General features: G+C 43.7%; 1 protein-coding gene across 1 annotated transcript in view; it reads left to right on the plus strand.

The window, feature by feature from the left end:
• The window catches only part of LOC137323344 (SPATS2-like protein), a 139,985-nt gene that overhangs the window by 68,836 nt on the left and 47,375 nt on the right, over positions 1-23,774 (plus strand). Inside the window, exon 7 of the mRNA XM_067986827.1 lies at positions 1,811-1,946. Within this exon, the coding sequence (XP_067842928.1) occupies positions 1,811-1,946 (136 nt within the window). The remainder of the gene's footprint in view (positions 1-1,810; positions 1,947-23,774) is intronic.

Genomic DNA, 23,774 nt, shown 5'->3' on the forward strand with positions numbered 1-23,774 from the left:
GTGAATGGGATTTTGTTGAGGGGGGGGGGAATAAAACTTTGTATATGATACCTCTTACCTAATGCTTTGTTGGAAAATAATAGTTTTGTCCCAGCCCATGAAGCCTGGTCCATACTAATCAATGACTGCTGGAAAAATACACCCAATGATCTCAACGCAGATTGTGCTGTAATATATCGCTGACCACCTCCAGATGTGACTTGGCTGGCATCAGTTTTATAGGGCCCATCAAGCAAAGCCGTTCACAATGAAAGGTCCTCAAAATAAAAGCTGTTATTAATTAATGCCAAAACCCTGAGTGCAGCTGCAGAATCTGGGGCCAAGAGTTTAATGAAACGCTGAGGGGAAAACAAAACCAGCAGATTAGCTGCTAACTTTCGATCTCAGCGTGCAGTCCAGATTATATCCTTCTAAGTATTTACTGTTCTCGCTGCTTTTCTTAAAGGAACATTGTCAGCAACAATTTTGAGCTTGCAAGCCAGAATGTAAATAGGAACCTAGTCATAGAGGGTTACAAAGTGACCATACCCATGTGGGTCTGTTAAAATAATTCACATAATAATCGTCTTTTTAAATCGCTTCAACATGTAATTGTAAAAACTTATAGGGATTTATATGGATGTCATTACTTTAAAAAAACTCAAGATGTCATGCAGAGATGTCTGGTTTGCAAAGCTCAAATTCTAGGCAACACTGCTGTTTTAAGATATTTTAAATGCTGCATTAAGTTTGTAGCACTAGGAGAGCTGTACAGTGATGCAGTGTATTTGAGTTACCACACATTGTGCCCTGGAACAGAAGCCAGGCCCTTATCTGTCAGGCAACAGTCCGCTCTCACACACCGCCTACTGGCAGGTGATAGAATGACACTGGCAGAGACCATGGGGACCACAGAAAGGAGGGGGAAAAGAGTGGAATAATGACGAAATGAAAACAAATCAAAGCTTGTCAGTGAGGACTGGATTTTTAAAAAAATCTGAATAACTATTGAGAAAGTGCTTTTGCACTGTGATCCAATTGATTAAAAAAATATGATTTTTGAATCTCCCATTCTGTTGTATTAATTGAACCAATGGGATGCCTGCCCATCCTTCCAAGTATGGTATGTATCCAGTCACATGGTTACTCCATGGGAGAAAAATAACCAAAACAAAGTGACAGCTCCAGGTTAAATTTACTCCAAACTAGTTTTCCGAGTTAAATAACAACACAAAATATCACAAAGAGGCAACTTGGCATTTGGGCTCCTAACAGTGCAGTGTGGACAGATATCATTGGTATGTGCAAAGAAGTATAGTAATTAAAGCCAAAATGAAACAAGTATTAAAAAAATGGGCTGATAACTATAGAAATACTAAATGTACGTTGTATATCTTTATTTTAACTAAAGGCCATTATTAAATTTAACTTCAGGGAGGCCACTACTTGGGCGATGCAAATCAGTTCAATTGGGGAGGATTGTTGATGGAGTGGATAAAAAAGCCATTCTCTCACCTCTGAATCCAAGCCAGACTTGGGATACAAATCTCCTCTTGCTGATGGTTATAAGTACAGTTACTGACATTATCAATTGATTTGTTCGATTTAAAAGAAATAAACTCACTTACACCTATGTGTTTTCCCTGATAATTAAAGTGCTGTTTATGTGCCAGCTCGGAATGGTGGTTAGTGTCAGTGCGGAGTGTTACACTCTGTAATCCTGCAGTCACACTGGTTGGTTATGGACACAATTTATAATTACCCTGCAAAATAGGCAAGATCTTAATAAACGATCTAATTATGATACTGAAGTTTGTGTGTCTCAAAACAGGAACGAGCATTGAAAAATCGGTGAAAGACCTGCAGAGATGTACTGTCTCGTTGGCCAGATACCAACTCCTGATCAAAGAGGAAATGGATGCTTCTGTGAAGAAGATCAAGGCTACCTTTGCAGAGTTGCAGGCCTGGTAAGTGATTCTAACTCTAATACATGACAGAGGAAAAGATTTATTTTTTTAAAAAGGACATTTGCCCAGAATTTGCTTCATAAAAGATATACGGCTTGATTTTGGAATCCAAGTGCAGGTGCGTTGGGGGCTCCGAAAATCGGCGAAATCCCGAATGGGTTCGGAACACGGCTCCAACCCGCAGACCTATGACTCTATAATATGGGATTAGAGTAGACAGGGCTGATGGCCGGCGCGGACACGATGGGCCGAAGGGCCTCTATCCGTGCTGTATGACTCTATGACTCTATGACTCTCTCTATGACCTCCGGGTTCCCCACTGACGCGTCTGGGTGCGCGCGATTGCAGAAGTCCCACCGGCAGTTAAAGCTAGCGGGATGACAGTTAAAAGAATTATTTAGATAGCTGAAGTACATAATTTTGTGCACATTGAGGCAGGGGTCCAATTTTCAAACATCCTCAGCGTGTTTCCCGTGCTGTGGGAAACACTCCACGTTCTACCAGACATGTTTCAGCCAGCAGCCAGTTGGACGTTCAAATGCTTGTTTGACAGATGGGGGTAAAATTGCAGCAGGGCACTCAGTTCTTTCAGACGAACTTTTGGCTGGGAGATCTTTGTGTTTTCACTGAAAATTCTTACTTTCCACTCACAATTCTTCTGTTCACACATATTTACCAATGTTTCGGACCCCCTCAAAGTGACACCAACAGGATGGGAGGGCATTAACCACTACATCCGAGGACGAGCAATATCACCAGCCTTGCCACCCCTCTCTGCACAAAACAGTTCTGCAGCTACACATACACCCACTGTAAAGTGACCCACTGGGTGACATCAAGTGTCGCCGTTCATGGTGAACCTCATGAAAGTTCCTATCACAAAAGCCAGTCAAGAATGGGAAAGACGTGGCAGTAGTGATGAGAATGATAACATTTAATGTGAGTTTAACAAAAAGCAAATACAAATGAAAAACATGACTATGGGGGGTGATTTTAATCCCCAAGAATGGGTGGGTTGGGGGCGGGTGGGAGTTGGAAATATTTGTTTTTTTGGGTCGCAACTGTAAAGTTTTCGGACTTTGCATTCCCAGTGGGAAGCCTGTACTTTTCTGCACCGATGTTAAACCCAGAAATAAAGCCGGGTTGCGGTCACAACCCAAGAAACAACTATTTTTAACTCCCACCCGTCCCCAACCCACCCGTTATTGGGGTTTAAAACCACACCCCATCTGTCAGACACCCTTGTGCACACCCTTCGTGCTCACAGAACCTTACCCTTTCTCTTCCTACTACTTCTACGTGGTGCATCCCCTGTGGCTGCAGCAGAGGTAGTGGCAGGTTGCTCATGTTCATACCCTGACTGCATAGCTGCTTTCGGCCTATGCCCTCTGGATTTTGAAGCCCATGAGGGCCCCTCCAAAGACTGCATCACCTGCACCTGTGCAGGGGCAGACTCGGCCGCCTGGAGAGGAGGCAGCATTGTGGGTACTGGTTGAGAGGGGGGCAACGGGTGAGATGTGGGAGTGCTTTGAGTGGCGTCTCCACTTCCATGTCCCCTTTCGCCGTCATCCCTCTCCTGGACCAGGCCCACATCACTCCTACCACCCTGCTGGACGACAGTTTGGAGGATATGTGTGATGTGTTGGAAGGCCAGTTGTAAAGTTTCTGTCAGCTTGTTTAAGGCGACAGAATGTTGTTCACCGAGTCCGAACGACCGTTGTCAGGGCCTGAATGGACTCATTTGTGAGCCGTAATTGAATCTCAATGGAGACTAGCCTTCTCTCCATCGCAGACATTCCTGCACTTACCTGCGACACTATCTCAGACATTTCAGCAGTTACGTGCGACATTATCTAAGACAGTTGCTCACGTCCCTGCGACAATATCACAGAGATTCCCTTACGTACCTGTGCCACCATTCCACTAATGCAGGAGTTGGACTCCTCCATCCTCTGCGTTATTGTGGAGAGTGTGCTTGGCACCTATTCCAGTACCTCGCAAATGCGCTGCTGTCCCTCGATCATTCTCTTTTTAAAGGACGGCTCCCGGGGTTCAGCATCGGGGTCCAGCTGAGCAGAGTCTGAAGAGGAGGGGGCCAACGATGCAGACTCTCCACAGCTGTCCCTGCCATCAGTGTCTGCTCGTGCTCACTTGTGTTTGGTGACTCACCAGGTGCCAACCCAACTAACTGACTACTAGGACCCACCGAGGTGTGAGTATCTGTGCTGGTGCATGGCTCGCTAAGATATGGCAGTGCACTTACAGGGACCGACAGGTCCTCCTGAGGAATCACCCTCTGCCATCACTGTGATCGCTGAAGGGCCTGTAAGAGAACAGAAGGCAATATTAAGCATCTTCACAGATGTGTCATGTTGCAATGAGCATACTGAGGTCTTCAACATGCCAATCATTCTTAACATCAATTCATGTTGTATGTGATGAATGTTCAAGTTGTGTCACCAGATGTTTGTTGGGTGCCAGTCTCGGCGTCCCCGACGGACAGACACTCGAGGGTGCGGCTGATCTCCAGCGCCTCCTGCTCCGTGTCTGTGAGGACGTGGCCCCCCCCTCCAGTCCTCGCCCTCTCGTGTGCATTTTGCGCTCTCTTCTCCGAGAAGGGGAGAGAGAGCTGACGTGTGAGTGAGTGATGGTGAAGTGGCCAACTAATGAATGCATTGCTCTGGGCGAGGCTGAACGTGAAAGAGGTGCATCAGAGGGTGAGTATCAGACAGAGACATCACATTGGATGAGGATTGGGGTGAGTGGTAGTGGTGGGGTGACTAATGGGGAGGTGAGGAAGTGCTGAGGAAGTGAGGGTAAGTTGAGGGGGGGGGTGTTGGGTGGTGATGTGGAACACGGAATGTAGGAGAATCAGTAAGTGTACTCACTTTTGCTGACCTAGTTAGGTCATTGAACCACTTCCTGCACTGGATCCAGGTGTGGGAGATGTTGCTGCTGCTAGTGACCTCCTCTGCCACCTCGAGCCTCCTTGGTTGCAGAGCCAGGCCACTTCCTCCTGTCTGCGGGGTAAAACACTTTCCTCCTCCTCCTCACCCCATCCAGTAGCTTCTGCAGTGAGGCGTCCCTGAACCTTGGCGCAGCCTTGCCTCTGTGCTGCCCCATTGTGGTTTCTGGGTCTTTGCTCCAGCAAAAGCCTTTGGAGCAATGGCCCTTTAAATAGAGCTCCTCCAGCTGACAGCCTGTGATGCGGGTGCACAGTCCACCCGCTGCGCAGCTTTGCGACAGCAAACCCGGAAGCCACGTTAAGTGGCACCAATTCACTTGCGATCGTGTGGGAAACGGACATATTTTATTGGTCTGGTTACCCATGTGTCCATTCACCCCCCCCCCCCGCTGCCATCCTGCCTCCATTCTAAAATCAGGGCCGTTATCTTCCACCATTGCTGCAATTTTATAGCAACAGATTTAGCAGTTAATGAGCGTTAAATAGTTCCTTTTTTAACGTCAAACTATCAGCTTCTGGAACGCAATGAATAATCATACTAATGTAATCAATGAGTTTGCACTGCAGCTCCCCAGTGTCTCAGCAAGTTGATCCAGTTAAGTTGTTGAGCCTTCCAGATTGGGAAAGTCCTGGGTTTGAGTTAGCCGATCTCAGCTGGGCTGGAATTAGGGGTGAAGCAACCTCAGAGCCCCTGTGATAGGGAGGGGGAAATTTGGCTACGATGCCTACAGTTGATCACTGACCAGTGATCCATATTGTGTGTTCATGTCAGGACAGGACAAGCTGAGGTTTGGCTGTGGTGATCTCCATGGTCGAATAGCCCACTGACTAGTGGTTGAATAGCCCACTACTAAGGCTACTTGAGTGAGATAGTCGAGAGCAACCAGCATTTGTGGAATGGTATCCTTGCAAGGAGGTAACATCCTCATGAGAGGAGAGGAGAAAACTTGGCAAAAAAAAGATCAGTTCACACTATTATTATTTGTAGACTTAAAAATATAAAAATGCACCTTAATACAATTTTACGACAATGTGCGATATGGAAACATTAATAATTTGGGCTGCTTGTGGAATCAGATTGGACCTGAGAAAGACAAATCGGAATATTTTCTTAACGGTGAGAGAATAGGAGCTGTGGATTTAGGTGTCCATGTACACAGATTACTAAAAGCTAGTGCACAGTTATAAACAGTGACCAAAAAAGCTGATGGAATATTGGCTTTTATCTCAAGGGGATTGGAATTCAAAAGTGAAGAAGTGATGCTGCAGCTATACAGAGCCATGGTCTTCTGGAGGACTGCATTTAGTTCTGGGCACCGCACCTCAGGAAGGATATGTTGGCTTTGCAGGAGGTACAGTGCAGATTCACCAGAATAATACTGGGCCTGAAAGGGTTACATTATGAGGACAGGTTGCATAAACTTGTATTCCCTTGAGTTTAGAAGATTGAGGAGTGATCTAATCGAGGTGTTTAAAATGATAATGGGATTCAATAGGGTAGATACAGGGAAACTATTTCCTCTGATGGAGACTCCAGAACCAGAGGGCATAAACTTAAAATTAGAGCACAGCCAATCAGGAAATAAGGAAGCATTTTTTCACACAAAGGTTGGTGGAAATGTAGAACTCGGTCCCCCAAAGAGCTGTGGATGCTGGGTCAATTGAAATTTTCAAAACTGAGATTGATAGATTTTTATTGGGTAAGGGTATCAAGGGATATGGAGGAAAGACAGAAATCATCATCCTCAGCATCCAGCACAAACTCTGTACCCTCACCATTATCTCCATATCCCTCCCCTGCCAATGTCTCAGGTTGAATCAGACTGTTTGCAATCTCAGCGTTCTATTCAACCTCGAGCTGAACTTCTGACACCATATCATCTCCATCATAAAGAGTGCCTATTTCCACCTCAGTAACATCGGCGCTGGATCCTTCATCCACACCTTTGTCATCTCCAGACATGACCTTTCAATGTTCTCCTGGCTAGACTCCACCCTCTGTAAACTTCAGCTGCCTGCATACTATATTGCACCAAGTCCCGCTTGCCCATCACCCCTGTCCTTGTTGACCTACATTGGCTCCCGTTCCCCAACACCTCAAATTTAACATTCTTATCCTTCTGCTTAAGTCTTTCCATGGTCACCACCCCATATACCTTCTTTGGCTTAGTGTTCATTGTTTCCTTACACCTATGTGACGCGCCTTGGGACATTTTTCAACATTTAAGATACTGTATAAATGCACGTTGCTGCTGTTGTTGCTGTATCCCATGTCAATCTGAAGGCTGATTGCATGCTTCTAGTTTTAAAGGGACATTCACTCACTGATAGGACAGAGTCAGAAAGTTGTATTCAGTAAGTGGACATTTCCTCATGTAGGAATGGATGATGAACTGTGCACTAATCATGACGAACGCACAGGGAGCTCACAACTGCGCAGAACTATTTCTGGCTTCATTTCTGTAGTCAAACCCAGCAAAGGCCAGCTAGGAAAAAGGTTGATCTCAAGATCATGGTGAGCTTATCAGGAATAATATGTACATTAATTAAAATAAATTAAGAAACCAGAGCCCAAGTATGAGGTATTCACATTGAGGTGACCCGTGAAGCATTTTCCTTCTGCCTCCCCCCAGTAAGATATAGAAGAAAGATATATCTTTCTTCTATATCTTACTTACTTCGAGTTACATTGAAACTACAGCACAGAAACAGGCCATTTGCCCCAACTGATCTATGCCAGCGTTTATGCTCCACATGAGCCTCCTCCCTCCCTACTTCATTTACCCCTATCAGCGAACCCTTTTATTCCTTTCTCCCTCATGTTTATTTAGCTTCCTCTAAAATGCATTTATGCTATTTGCCTCAACTACTCCTTGTGGTAGTATGTTCCACATTCTTACCACTCATTGGGTGAAGAAGTTTCTCCTGAATTCTCTATTGGATTTATTAGTGACTATTTTGTATTTAGGACCTGTAGTTTTGGACTCTCCCTCAAGTGGAAACATCTTCTCTATGTCTACCCTATCAAACCCTTTCATAATCTTAAAGACCTCAATCAGGTCACCCCTCAGCCTTCTCTTTTCTAGAGAAAAGAGCCCCAGCCTTTTCAGTCTTTCCTGATAAGTATATTCTCTCATTTCTGGTATCATCCTTATGAATCTTTTTTGCAATCTCTCTAGTGCCTCTATATTATTTCTATAATATGGAGACCAGAACTGCATAGTAGCCCAAGTGTGGTCTAACCAAGGTTCTAAACAAGTTTAACATAACTTCTTTGCTTTTCAATTCTATCCATCTAGAAATAAACCCCAGTGCTTGATTTGCCTTTTTATGGTCTTATTAACCTGCATCGCTACTTTTAGTGATTCGTGTACCTGTACCCCAGATCACTTTGCTCCTCGATCCCATTGAGACTCTTATTATCCAAGCAGTATGTGGTCTCCTATCTTCCTATCAAAATGCACCACCTCACACTTCTCTATATTGAAATTCATTCGCCAATTACATGCCCATTCTGAAAGTTTATTAATGTCCTCTTACATTTTAATGCATTCTTCCTTTGTATTAATCATACACCCACGATGGGACATGAATTCCTGCTTAGTGCTCCCCCAAAAGGAAGAAGGGAAAGCAGGAGTGCAAGTCGAGCAAGAGTACTCTCAGTTGTACAGCTGCATGGGCAAAATAGTCTCAAGAATATGAAGCTCCATAAAGATTCAATACAGAATACCCTTCTTGCTCTTATCCTCAACGCACAAGACACTTGATCTAAGCAGGTAAGCATCTAAGAGCAAGGGCACTGATTTGCCTCAGATTCAATTAAGGAGTGCGAAAGATCGACCTGCAGTTTCCAAAGCTTGATTGTTGCATTTAACAAATACAAGATTTTGCACAATAATTGTGTTTGATTTGGGCCATTCACTGCATGTTTATTTTACCTTTCACATTTACACATATTAACACCATGAAGAAGAGGATATGCGCACTTGTAATAGTCTACTACTAAAAACTACAATATTGCTTCATAACCATTGAACTGTTCTGCCTTAAATACCTTTCTATCTCTTTGCCTTTTGAACTTTATTATTATCTGAAAACACACCCCTTGTAGTAAGTATTTTAGTGCTCAAAGTAATGGTTTCCCAGGGCTTACAGTTCATCTGCTTTGTGCCTAGAAGTGCAGTTAAGTGTTATATTCAGATGTGGAGCCAGTGTCTGCAGCCGACACATTGACGGACCTTGACACTAGACACTTGTATGCTAAGAGCGATGTGAGTGGACATTCTGCTGAAAGCTGTCCGGCCTCAGCTAGTGGCAGAGGTTCAAAACACAACGCGTTACATGTAGGTTGTTTCCAGTCCTTCTAAAGGCTTTGACACTCTGTGGGTTGAAATTTAAAGTTATAGGAATTAATCAGTCAACATGATAATCTTATCAGGAGAAGGGTATGATGCATGCCAGCAAGAAATGGACCATTAGGCATTTTTTAAATGGAAGGGCTGAAATTACTTGCTACATTAGGAAATTAATCAAGGTGCAAATTACAATTTTTTGGAATGATAGTATGTAGAATCATAGAATGGTTACAGCACAGAAGGAGGCCATTCGGCCCATTGAGCCCATGCCGGATCTTTGTAAGAGCAATCCAGTTAGTCCCATTCCCCCGGTCTTTCCCCATAGCCCTGCAAATTTTTTCCCTTCATATAGAACCATAGAACCGTAGAAAAGATACAGCACAGAAGGGGGCCGTTCAGCCCATTGTGTCCGCGCCGGCTCGAAGAGCAATCATTCTAATCCCACCTTCCAGCACCCGGTCCGTAGCCCTGCAGCTTACAGCACTTTAGGTGCTGGTCCAGGTACTTTATAAAAGAGTTGAGGGTCCCTGCCTCTACCAACAATTCGGGCAACGAATTCCACACACCCACCACCCTCTGGGTAAAAAAGGTTTTTCCTCATGTCCCCTCTAATCCTTTCGCCAATCAGCTTAAATCTATGTCCTCTAGTTCTTGAACTCTCCACTAGGGGAATCAGGTACTTCCTGTCTACTCTATCTGGGCCCCTCATAATTTTGTACACCCCAATCAAGTCACCCCTCAGCCTCCTCTGCTCCAAGGAAAATAACCCCAGCCTATCCAATCTCTCCTCGTAGCTGCAATTTTCAAGCCCTGGCAACATTCTTGTAAACCTTCTCTGCACTCTCTCCAGAGCAATTGCGTCCTTCCTATAATGTATTTATCCAATTCCTTTTTGAAAGCCACAATTGAATCTGCTTCCACCACCCTTTAAGACAACACATTCCAGTTCGTTACTACTCGCTGTGTAAAAAAGTTTTTCCTCATGTCGCCTTTGGTTCTTTTGCCAATCAACTTAAATCTCTGTCCTCTGGTTCTCGACCCTTCCGTCAATGGGAACAGTTTCTCTTTATTTACTTTATCTAAACCCTTCATGATTTTGAACACTTCTAAAAAATCTCCTCTTAACTGTCTCTGCTTTAAGGAGATCAACTTCAGCTTCTCCAGTCTATCTACATAACTGAAGCCCCTCATCTCTGGAACCATTCTAGTAAATCTTTTCTGCACCCTCTCTAAGGCCTTCATATCCTTCCTATAGTGCGGCGTCCAGGATCAGACACAATACTCCAGTTGTGGCCGAACCAGCGTTTTATAAAGGTTCAACATAACTTCCTTGCTTTTGTACTCTATGCCTCTATTTATAAAACCCAGGATCCCGTCTGCTTTTTTAACCACTTTCTCAACCTGTCCTGCCACCTTCAAAGATTTGTGCGCGTATACCCCTAGGTCTCTCTGTTCTTGCACCCCCTTTAGAATTGTACTGTTGATGCTATGGAAGAGATTGAAAACATAAATTAAATGGGTTGCTCCTGAGTCTGCTGAAAGATTAAATAAGCAAAATTGTTTCTCTAATGTAGAAACCAAGCCACATTTATTGGCCCAGAATTTGCTGGAGCAGGGCATCTCACAGTGTGCCCCGTTAGTTAGACTTTTTTCCTCACCCATTAGCTTGAAATTTATGTAAATCAGGGTTCTATTATGTCAATGAGACCCCGATTGCGTTTTAAGCAGAGCCTGAGTGGGGAAATTGCCACGACTTTCCCGCCAGCCTGAAACAGATCTGCAAACAGAAGAGGCCCGCCAAGGTAAGTGTAAAACGTTCCTTTGTGAGGCCAGAAGGACCGGAGCAATTTATTACAAACTGCCTTTCCATCTGTATAATCCACTCAAAATAATATGATGTCGAGCAACATAGAGGTTAAAACCTCTCTGTGCTCCTATGGTGCTCACTGGGTAAATGAACCATATGGCACGGAGCTACAGACCAGGAGAGCACCAGATTCAATGCCAGGTTTTCACTTTTCCCCACTCTAGATATTCGACGGGATAGCATCTAAAAACGATAACTGATTCTGAACTAGCACCTTATAGCTCTACTACCTTTGATATCCAGTCTCAAGAGAGCAACACTCTAGCTTGACACCAAGGTGAAAAGAGGTGTGTCAGGAACATAAGAACTGAGTGCAGCAACTGCACCTTCGTGCATCATTTTCCCCCATTTATATTCATCACCTGGTGGTGTCGTCCATACGGAAACAGCCCAGGTGTTTAGGGGCACAGCACAGGGGGCAATTAACCCAATGGCAACTCACAAGAGGTGGGTCTCTGATACTGTCTGGAGTCCATGTACATTTGAGTATACTTCAAACAGTGGGCAGACCACGTTGGTGGTCGACAACAAGCCGTCAAGCTAAAAGGGCATAAATCTGGTGATCCTGAGTTGTGGTGTAGCCCTGCTGCTAAAGAGTTTTCATTGGTTTGGACAATCCAAAGCCAATTCAGTACTCCACAGGCATACTCGCAATGAACCACTGACCATCCATTATTCTTTAGAGTATATGAAATTCTTACAATGGACAAATCAAAAGCCAAAAGTTCACATATTAATGGGCACATTGAGAAGAGCGCTAGGGAGGAAGAATTTCTCCATCCGCTATTTGTAGCAAAACTGTAAATGGAAGTATTCCCTTGAGTACAGAAGATTAAGGGGTGATCTAGTTGAGGTGTTTAAGATTAAAAGATTTGATAGGGTAGATAGAGAAACTATTTCATCTGGTGAGGGAGTACGGAACAAGGGAGCATAACCTTAACATTAGAGCTAGGCCATTCAGGGGTGATGTCAGGAAGCACTTCTTCACACAAATGGTAGTGGAAATCTGGAATTCCCACCCCCAAAAAACTGTTGAGGCTGGGGGTCAATTGAAAATTTCAAAACTGAGATTGATAAACTTTTGTTAGGTAAGGGTATTAAGGGACGTGAAACCAAGGCGGGTAAATGGAGATGAGGTACAGATCAGCCATGATCTAATTGAATGGCGAAACAGGCTCGAGGGGCTGAATGGACTACTCCTGTTCCTATGTTCCTAAGTGTAAAAAATGAGTTACCATTTAATACATATAGCAGACAGGAAATCTTGCCTCTAATCTTCAGTTTGCTTTGACAATCAGTACATTCAGCACTTTTCTCACTCTTGGTCACCGAAGACAGCTGACATCAAGGAACTGGATTGCAAATCCAAACGGCAGTCATTCTGTGCCTCTAACAAACGGGTTGAAGAGTGCCCAAAGCAAAAAATGTGCAAAGTACTCAATAATATTGACTGTCCTGTTTGTACTGGCCTGTATTACAGACATTTCAAAGACAGATAACTGAATGTTTTCAGATTCTGTACTCTTTGGCTGCTTTTACTATCTGTCAGTCACCCAGTGCGAGTACGAGAGACTTGTACAAATCTGTTGGAAATGCCTTGCATGAGATTACTAAGCTCTGCTTGTGGTGAAGTATGTTCCCCAAAAATGCTATAAGAGTATAAGAAATCATATAGCTACTGGACTGAAAGCAACATTTTCAAAGAGGAGCGATCTATGCTAAGTGCAGCTGGAAAACCGAACTTTGTAAAATTATTAAAACTCAAAAGAAGTAGACAAATGATACATTATTAGCAATCAAGGGAAGGATCAGTGGGAAAACTCCTCTCCCTAATTCGGGGCACTGAGGCCAAGCTTGCTGGTCTATATAGCTCAACTATTTGCTGGAGTAGCTCAGAGAAATGTTCTGCTGACAATTTTGTTACTGCAGTGCTACACTAGCCATATGATGGGACATCCAGGTTGTTTTGACACCTGATTGCAAAATGGCAGTTCTGATATGTTAAAGATTAATAAGTTAAATGAAAACTTTATTTTTTAAAGGAACTACTCTAAGTTAAAAATATTTTGAGATTGCTCAGATAAAGTCTCGTCACCAAATTTATAAAGTGTTTCAATTCCAGTGTAAAGCTCCTTTAACAATTATTAGGGTGAAATAAATTAGCACATTAAAGGTACAGTTATACTTTTGTATCATTGTGAGCTGAGTTCTGGTGTGCAGTGATGCAAAAGTGATAGTTTAACTCCGGACTCAAGTCCCAATCTGACTCTGGAACATAGTGGTGTGAGACTCCCTTAGCAAGGCAATCCCATGGGTTTAGCATCACGTAGAGTATAACCGCAGAATGCTGTCTGGTCAGACTTTCAAAGTGCTTGGTGAGGGGGTTGGGTCCGTTGGACCTCTCGGGCATTTTGCAAACTTAATCGTTTTGAATGTTTTGAGAGTGTGGGCACTGCTATGCGTGCTCTCAACATATTGACAGTATACTGATGGAGAGCAGAGCACTGCCCTAGTGTTTCAGCAGGTAAAAAGAAAAAAGAAAGAAAGACTTGCATTTACATAGCACCTTTCATGACCTCAGGACAGCCCAAAGTGCCTTTCAGCCAATGAAGTCCTTTTTGAATTGTAGTCACTGTTGTAATGTAGGAAACACAGCAGCCAATGTGCATACAGCAAGCTCCCACAAACTGCAATATGATAATGACCAGATAATCTGTTTTAGTGATGTTGTTTGAGGTATAAGTATTGGTCAGGACACCGGGGAGATCTCCCCTGCACTTCTTCGAAATAGTGCTATGGGGGGAGGGGAGACGGGGCCTCAGTTTAACGTCTCATCCGAAAGGTGGCACCTCCGACGATGCAGCACTCCCTCAGTACTGCACAGAAGTGTCAGCCTAGATTTTGTGCTCAAGCCTCTGCTGTGGGACTTGGACCCACAATCTTCTGACTCTTTCCTGGTGGTCAGAGTGCAAATCTCAGCTAGGGAAGAACTTGCATTTATATAGCACCTTTCACATCCTCAGGATGTCCCAAAGCACTTCACAACTAATACATTATTTTCGAAGTGTAGTCACTGTTGTTATGTAGAAAAACACAGCAACCAATTTGTGCACAGCAGGTCTCACAAACAGCAAATGAAATGAATGACCAGATAATCTGTTTTAGTTGTTTGAGGGATGAATGTTGGCTGGGAAATTGGGAGAAATTCCTCCTTTTCTTCGTATAGTGTTTTTTACATCTACCTGAACAGGTTTAATGTCTCATTTGAAAGACAGCCCCTCCAACAATGGAGACTTTGCTCAAGTATCAGCCTTGATTACATGCTCGGGCTCTGGAGTGGGGTTTGAACCCACAACCATCAGGCCCAGAGGTAGAGTGCTGACATAGTGATAATATGGGTATTGTCAACTACAAACCACTCACTGCAGCTACAGGTCTCAAACCAGTAGTACTACCCCAGCTTAAGATGCGTGTCTAGGCACCTTCTACTGGACTTTGTGAGCAAACACACAGGATAGCGGGAGCTATGCAATTCTACAAAAAAGCAGTGTACTGTGACCAAGTCGCATTAAAGAAGCTCCTTGGCCCTCTACAGATCCCCACTGATTTTGGTATGTTAAGTGTTTCTCCACATGACATAACTGTCTGAAGCTCATCGAGTTTCCTGATTCTCCCAATAAATGCTAGTTTACTGGAACATAAAATATAATTTACTGTGTTGAAAAAAGTATTTCTCTAGTAATTTGAGTTTGTCTATATAGTAAGACAAAGCAGAATTTATTTACATGACCATATAGTGTGACACATGATGTTATGCTTCAGTGTATGCTTGGGGGGAGGGGAGGTGTGAGCAAGGGAAGAAGAAAGAACATGAGCAGGATAGTCGTAGCTCTGAGCTTAGGTCTGCAAACGTTTTCATATTTGGATGATAGACGTTGCATTGACACCTCCCAGCTAATCCAGCTTCTCTCCTGTGGGAAGGGTGCTGTGAAGCACAGTAATCATCCTGTGTCTCACTTCTTATAGCAACAGCTCTACTGCTGAATCTGGAAGCCTTGTTGTCCTGACGTAACCCTGCTCCTTTCACATACTATGTAGTGCCAAACAAGTGTTGCAAAACTTTTTTTTTGGACAGGAAATGTATTTCCCTTCGAAATGTCTGCAGTTGCATTGGATACCTCGCCTCATAAACAAGGAGCTCCCAATCACTGGCAGATCACACGCTATGAGCTCTCGCCATGTGTAATGAGGCCTGGCTCCAGGAATCTTTGCCAGGGTCAGCCGTGCGTGGCTTGGGTGGGTTCAATGTTCCTGCTCAGATTGGAAAGTCTACACTATGGTGTATGGCATAACGTAAAGTGATAAGCAGGTAGGTCAAAGTGACAATAATGTGTTCAGGCTGCAATAGTGACAGAATATGGGGAGATGTTCTCATGACCTCAGTGCATTCAAGTGCTGTGGGTGGACATTCAACCCATAGGCTACATATGCTTTGTCCTATAGCATAGGGATTATTAAACAGATACACAAGGGTAGATTTCCTAACTTTCCATCCAACACCAGTGCATATTGGAAAATCACAAGCACGTTCCAATACGTTCTGGTGGAGGACTCAGACCCGAGGAATCTTCCTTATCCAATCCCGGTAGTGGTGAGGACGTACAGGATTCTGTAAAACCTGTGCAAATAGCAGACCCAGACATTGTAAATGTTGGAATAACCACACTTTACAATCTTCTAGGTAGTGAAATGCGAGTTGTGACATTTCCATGGATTATTTCCAGTTAAGCATTTTTTTCTTCACAGCAGTAACTCTACACTGCCATATATTTTAAGGAACCCCTCCAGAATTCCAAAAGGCATGAATTTACATGGCTCCGTTTCTAAGGTCACGTTTTCCAAGAACAGCTAATTTATCACACCAAGAGATCGACTGTGCAGACTTGTTCAGAACAGACTGGGCACGGGCAGTACAAGTGGAGTGGGGGGAGGGGGAGAGAGAGATTTCCTCTGTGCACTATGCCTGGTAAAATTGTAAACCTGTTCTTTGTTACCCAAGACAATCTTCACTTGTGGTCATTTTGCACACAGTAAGTGACTACTTCTAATAATTACTTAAAAAATCCCCACATTTCAAACGAACTTCACAAAACCATTATTCGCTTCAGTCACTAAATTCCTTTTGAGAACAGGGTTACTGGGAATTGTGCAGCTGTGCCTGTGTGTCTCTTTGATTCTTAGTGGCAACCTGCACTTTCACAATGATTTAAAAATCCCCTTCTTGATTTTGAACAGTGAAAACCTTTTTCCGCTTTCAAAATTCCCTTTCCTTTCATGCAACATATAGTAGTGAGGGAGGAGGGAGGAATCCCAGTACAAATGCAGTCCCCACCACGTATAGCGGACGTGCTCGTGCTAACGCGATTTGCCCGCTATACGCGGTGGATGGTAAAATCATCTGAATGAATCTGCCCGAAGTCTGCACTTTTCAACTGCCTCACGTAGTTGTCAACAGCTGATTGAAGCTGCCCGATAACCTGACTTTGCCTGAAATCAGCGGAGCTTTTAAATCGGTAAGTACTGAACTGCATGAAATAGCCAGCATGTAATACGTTTTAAGCAGTGCCTTTGTAATTGATGCCTGTGGCGATAACAACTGGTAGCGCCATATGCCCGATATAGGCAGCTGCCCGTGATAAGTGCAGACAGTGTAAGGAGCGGGGACTGTACTGGAAATCGGAAACAAAAGTGGAAACGCTGCAAATACACAGCAGGTCCACTAGCACCTGTAAAGGAGAAATACAGGTTAATGCTCCCGGGTAAGGAACTGGACATGGGGCCTACACCTGAAATGTTAACCCAACTTATCTATTCAGATACCGATCATCCTGTTGTTTAATTCCAGCGTTCCTGTTTTTATCCCAATAAGTGCCCAACTCTGAATGATGTAAAGTGAAATTGGTGAAATGCACGATATATTTCTCAGTTCTTAATTGGTTTTGTGTTTATTGCCATGGCATGGTCTTTTATGCCAATAAGCATATTTATCAACTGTCCCATTTTAATTGGGGCACTCTACCATTAACCAGCACCGCTGAGGAAAGCAACAGTGGCTCATAAGTCTCTCAAGCCAGCTGATTTGCTCGTTCTGCAGAAAAATAGACTCCTGCCCCAAACACCAACCCAGATTCCCACACACAGTAGATTGAGATTTATGTAAATAATTGTACTGCATCACAGTTCTCCAAGAGTTAGCTGAACACAGGTGATTTTTCTCATTAAGCACTGAGCTCCTTTCACAAACATTCACAGTGGGAACTCTATCTGCATTCATCCACAACCCCGATTTTTACCTAACCTGCCCGGCGGGAACTGGGTGGGTGGGTATTACAGCTTGTCCAATTTTAGACAGTAAAGATACAGGCATCCAACCTGAATCCCCCACCGAACACACCCCGTTCCCCAGGGCAGGTTAGGTTAAAATCGGGGCTACTAACTTACTCAGTAGCCCCTTGATTAGATTTGGACCAAAGATCATGTCATACCCTCTCACACTGGATATGGTTTGAAATTGAAGTCCACTTCCTTTCCCTCATTTACTTCTGGTTAATTAAACCTGTATTTTTAAACTCTTATTCAATCATCCCCACTTTGAATTTGTTATTGCCAGTTGTAACTATTTACAAATGTAACATTTTTGTATTATTCTCATACAATCCTAACCTGAATTTTGTTCATAGAAAATTTAAGGTAGGCTCAGTGTGTGAGTGTTGTTTATGTGCAATGTTCAAGTATTAAGCTTAGTATTAGATCATTCTAAATCCTTAGTTGGCTTAATTTTTAAACATATTTATTTATATGTTGTCTTGCTAAACGAGCAATAACTATTTATTTCCACATATGCTACACATCGTTTGCATTGTGCTTTTAATTTTCAGCTATTTCATAGAATCATAGAATGGTTACAGCACACAAGGAGGCCAATCGGCCCATCGAGCCCGTGCCAGCTCTTTGTAAGAGCAATCCAGTTAGTCCCATTCCCCCACTCTTTTTCCCTGTAGCCCTGCAAATTTTTCCCTTCAAGTATTTACCAAATTCCCTTTTGAAAGCCACGATTGAATCTGCTTCCACCACCCTTTCAGGCAATGTATTCCAGATCATAACTACTCGCTGCCTAAATTTTTTTTTCCCCATGTCACCTTTGGCTCTTTTGCCAATCACCTTAAATCTGTGTCGTCTGATTCTCGACCCTTCCGCCAATGGGAACAGTTTCTCTTTATTTACTTTATCTAAACCCTTCATGATTTTGAACACTTCTATCAAATCTCCTCTTAACCTTCTCTGCTCGAAGGAGAACAACCCCAGCTTCTCCAGTCTATCCACGTAACTGAAGTTCCTCATCCCTGGAACCATTCTAGTAAATCTTTTCTGCACCCTCTCTAGGGCCTTTACATCCTTCCTAAAGAGCGGTGCCCAGAATTGGACACAATACTCCAGCTGTGACTGAACCAGTGTTTTATGAAGGTTCGACATAACTTCCTTGCTTTTGTACTCTATGCCTGTATTTATAAAGCCCAGGATCCCGCATGCTTTTTTAACCATTTTCTCAACCTGCCCTACCACCTTCAAAGATTTGTGCACATATAACCCCAGGTCTCTTTGTTCCTGTATCCTGTTAGAATTATAATAATTAGTTTATATTGCCTCTCCTCATTCTTCCTGCCAAAATATATCACTTTGCACTTCTCTACATTAAATTTCATCTGCCACGTGTCTGCCCATTCTACCAGCCTGTCTATGTCCTTTTGAAGTCTATTACTATCCTCCTCACTGTTTACTACACTTCCAAGTTTTGTGCCATCTGCAAATTTTGAAATTGTGCCCTGTACACCCAAGACTAAGTCATTAATATATATCAAAAAAAGTAACGGTCCCAGTTCCAACCCCTGGGGAACACCACTGTATACCTTCCTCCAGTCCAAAAAACAACCGTTCACCACTACTCTCTGTTTCATGTCACTTAGCCAATTTCATATCCATGCTGCCACTGCCCCTTTTATTCCATGGGCTTCAATCTTGATGACAAACCTATTATGTGGCACTTTATCAAAAGCCTTTTGAAAGTCCATATATACAACATCAACAGCATTGTCCTCATCAACCCTCTCTGTTACCTCATCAAAAAACTCAATCAAGTTCGTTAAACACAATTTGCCTTTGACAAATCCATGTTGGCTTTTCTTTATTAATTCACACTTGTCCTAGTGACTATTAATTTTGTCCCTGATTATCATTTCTAAAAGCTTCCCCGCCTGTAGTTGCTGGGTTTATCCTTACACCCTTTTTTGAACAAGGATGTAACATTTGTAATTCTCCAGTCCTCTGGCACTACCCCCATATCTAAGGAGGATTGGAAGATTATGGCCAACACCTCTGCAATTTCCACCTTTACTTCCCTCAGCAACCTTCCAACAGCCAGCCTTTCTAATACCTCCTCTCTATCAATTTTTAGCCCATCCAGTATCACAACTACCTCCTCTTTTACTGTGGCTTTGGCAGCATCTTCTTCCTTGGTAAAGACAGATGCAAAGTACTCATTTAGTACCTCAGACATGCCCTCTGCCTACATGCGTAGATCTCCTTTTTGGATGATTACTTTCACCCCCAGCGGCCCACCTGAACAGTTTCAAGGTGTCCTTTGTGCCTCTTTCCAGCTTTCAAAAATATGTTAATCGGCCGTCTGCCAAATAGACCAGAAAGTTCCCAGCTTTGATTCCCTGCCTGTCTGAGATGGTACTTCTAAGCTGGGGTGAGAGTGGGCACTGTAATCAGCCTCAGTGTCTCTGATTTAAGGAGGGGATAATTGGTCATGGTTCCTATTCCAGAAACCCCTGCTGGAAGTGAGTAAGTGCTCATTGAATGAGGACAAGATCAGGTTCTGATATAATGCCCCACTACAAACAAATAGCCTGCCTAAGCTCACTGCTAAGGCCGGCACATGAATAATGGCCTGGCACCATGGGTTCCCACCATAGTAAAGAGCCAATCCTTTCAGGAAAGCTAAGCAGAGAAAATTGCTGAGGAAAAGAATAGGCTATTACATCCATTAGCGATGTCCTTGTGAAAGTAATTAGTAGAGTCAAACTGTTGGCCTTTATCTGCTGTTCTCACCTCCCCTCTTTGCTCTCTTGGGCATTCTCAGTTTGGTCTCATAGTCTTGTATAAAGGACTTTACCAGCCTGACATTGCCAATTTTGGTGCAGTTTTCATATGAAAACTATGAAACTTTGGTTCTCTTTCAGATGCTGATCAACTTGCTGTGTATTTCCAGCCTTTACTGTTTTTAGGTTTGAATTTATAGTTCGTGCATTAATGTAACCCTCGGCAACAGGGGTAATCAAAACTTTTCCTCGTTGTGTGTCACTTAATTATATATACTGGCCACATAGAAACAATGACTGTACAAAACACCAATTCAGGGAATGATTTATTGAACACACTACTTTTGACATTCACTGCCCATTAATTGGTGCAAAAAGACTGCTTCTCCATTGGTGGATAACTCCTAAAACTGTCCATGAAGAAGCAGCCCTTTCCAGACCATCAGGCCCATGAAATCCAAACACAGTAAAATAATAGCACAAGAAGTACAAAACTCAAGTCACAAGAAAAAAAAACAGATAAAGAGTCACCAGAACATCATGGGCTGGATTGCTAAGGCTTGTGTGCTCCAAGTGGCCCAGCAGCGATAGTAATTAGATTAGAGCACGTTCCAGGAGGTAGTCACCCCGCAGCTTAAGAGAGTGCAGGCAGAGAGGGACTGGGTGACCGCCAGACTGACAAGGAGGACCTAGCAGGAAATGCAGGAGTCCCCTGAGCTCATCTCATTCTCTAAACAGTATGCACCGGTGAGGGAGAGGGTTCCTCTGGGGAGTGCAGCCAGAGCCAAGTCAACAGCACCATGGATGGCTCAGCTGTACGGGGGGAAAGGTCAGGAGAGCAATAGTGATAGGGGATTCTATAGTTAGGGGAGCAGACAGGCATTTCTGTGGCCGCAGACGTGATTCCAGGATGGTATGTTACCTCCCTGGTGCCAGAATCAAGGATGTCACTGAGTGGCTGCAGAACATTCTGAGGGGGGAGGGTGAACAGCCAGAGGTCATGGTCCATATCGGTACCAACGACATAGGAAAAAAGAGGGATGAGGTCCTGCAGGCAGATTTTAAGGAGATAGGAAAGAGATTAATAAGCTTGACCTCAAAGGCAGTAATCTCCGGATTATTCCTGGTGCCACGCACCAGTGAGTATAGAAATTGGAGGATAGAGCAGATGAAGGCGTGGCTGGAGAGATGGTGCAGGAGGGAGGGCTTTAGATTCCTGGGGCATTGGGACCAGTTCTGGGGAAGGTGGGACCTGTATAGGCCGGACAGGTTGCACCTCAACGAAGCTGAGACCAATGTCCTCGTGGGGAGGTTCGCTAGTGCTGTGGGGAGGGTTTAAACTAATTTGGCAGGAGGATGGGCACCAGGATGCTCCCTAAATGCTCTCCCACTGACACTTGCTCTACTTGGCCAGCCTCATTCCCTAGAACCAAGTCCAGCAATGCCTCCTTCCTCGTTGGGCCGGAAACGTACTGGTCAAGAAAGTTATCCTGAACACATTTCAAAAATTCTTCCCCCTCTTTGCCCTTTATATTATTATTGTTATCCCAGTCTATATTAGGATAGTCCCCAGTTATCTCTACTCTATGGCTTTTGCACCTCTCTGTAATTTCCCTGCAAATTGCTCCTCTATAAATTTCCTACTAGTTAGTGGCCTATAGAATACACCCAGTAGTGTAATGGCACCTCTTTCATTTATTAACTCTAACCAAATAGATTCTGTCCTTGACCCCTCCAGGACATCCTCTCTCTCCAGTTCTGCAATATTCTCCTTAATCAATATGCTACCCCTCCTCCATTCTTTCCTTCCCTATCTTTCCTGAGCACCTTGTATCCAGGAATATTTAGTACCCAATCCTGCCCTTTTTTGAGCTAGGTCTCCGTTATCACCACGACATCATATTCCCATGTGGCTATTTGCACCTGCAGCTCACCAACCTTGTTTACCACGCTTCGTGCGTTTACACACATGCACTGCAAACCCGTCTTAGACTTTCTTGCACTCTCTTAGTCTGATCCCACCTAATACTGCGCTATTACTTGCTTTAGTGCTATCTTTCTCCCCCGATCCTTTGTGCCCCTTGTTTCTCCATTCCATTGCTACATCCAATCTAAATTACAAATACTCAATTGGAGGAGGGTCAATTTAATTGGAATGAGAACAGATCTGGCCCGGGTAAATTGGAATCAAAGATTGGCAGGCAAAACTGTAATCGAACAGTGGGCGGCCTTTAAAGTGGAGATGGGTCGGGTACAGTCTAGGCACATTCCCACGAGGCAGAAAGGTAGGGCAACTAAAGCCAGAGCTCCCTGGATGACAAAAGAGATAGTGAGTAAGATGAAATGGAAAAGGAGGCAGATGTCAGGTTGATAACACAAGTGAGAACCAGGCAGAATATAAAAAGTTCAGAGGGGAAGTGAAAAAGGAAATAAGAGGGGCAAAGAGAGAGTATGAGAATAGACTGGCGGCCAACATAAAATGGAATCCAAAAGTCTTCTACAAGCATGTTAAAAGTAAACGGGTAGTAATAGGAGGGATGGGGCCAATTAGGGACCAGAAAGGAGATCTACTCCTGGAGGCAGAGGGGATGGCCAACGCACTAAATGAGTACTTTACATCTGTCTTTACCAAGGAAGAAGATGCTGCCAGAATCTCAGTAAAAGAGGAGGTAGTTGAGATAGTGGATGGGCTAAAAATTGATAAAGAAGAGGTACTAGAAAGGCTAGCTGTATTTAAAGTAGATAAGTCACCCGGTCCGGATGGGATGCATGCTAGGTTGCTGAGGGAATTAAGAGTGGAAATTGCGGAGGTGCTGGCCATAATCTTCCAAACACCCATAGGTATGGGGGTGGTGCCAGAGGACTGGAGAATTGCAAATGTTACACCCTTGTTCAAAAAAAGTTGTAAGGATAAACCCAATAACTATAGGCCAGTCAGTTTAACCTCAGTGGTGGGGAAGCTTTTAGAAACGATAATCCGGGTCAGAATTAACAGTCACTTGGACGATTGTGGATTGATTAGGGAAAGCCAGCACGGATTTGTTAAAGGCAAATCATGTTTAACTAACCTGATAGAGTTTGTTGATGAGGTAACAGAGAGGGTAGATGAGGGCAATGCTGTTGACGTAGTGTATATGGACTTTCAAAAGGCATTTGATAAAATGCCGCATGGTAGGCTTATCATGAAGATTGCGGCTCATGGAATAAAGGGGGGCAGTAGCAACATGGATACAGAATTGGCTAAGTGACAGGAAACAGAGTGTTGTGGTGAACAGTGTTTTTTGGATTGGAGGGAGCTGTACAGTGGTGTTCCCCAGGGGTCGGTGCTGGGACCACTGCTTTTCTTGATACATATTAATGAGTTGGACTTGGGTATACAGGGCACAATTTCAAAATTTGCAGATGGCACAAAACTTGGAAGGGTAGTAAACAGTGAGGAAGATAGTGATAGACCTCAAGAGGATATAGACAGGCTGGTGG

This window comes from Heptranchias perlo, chromosome 7 (genome assembly GCF_035084215.1).
Source record: "Heptranchias perlo isolate sHepPer1 chromosome 7, sHepPer1.hap1, whole genome shotgun sequence".
Taxonomy (NCBI): domain Eukaryota; kingdom Metazoa; phylum Chordata; class Chondrichthyes; order Hexanchiformes; family Hexanchidae; genus Heptranchias; species Heptranchias perlo.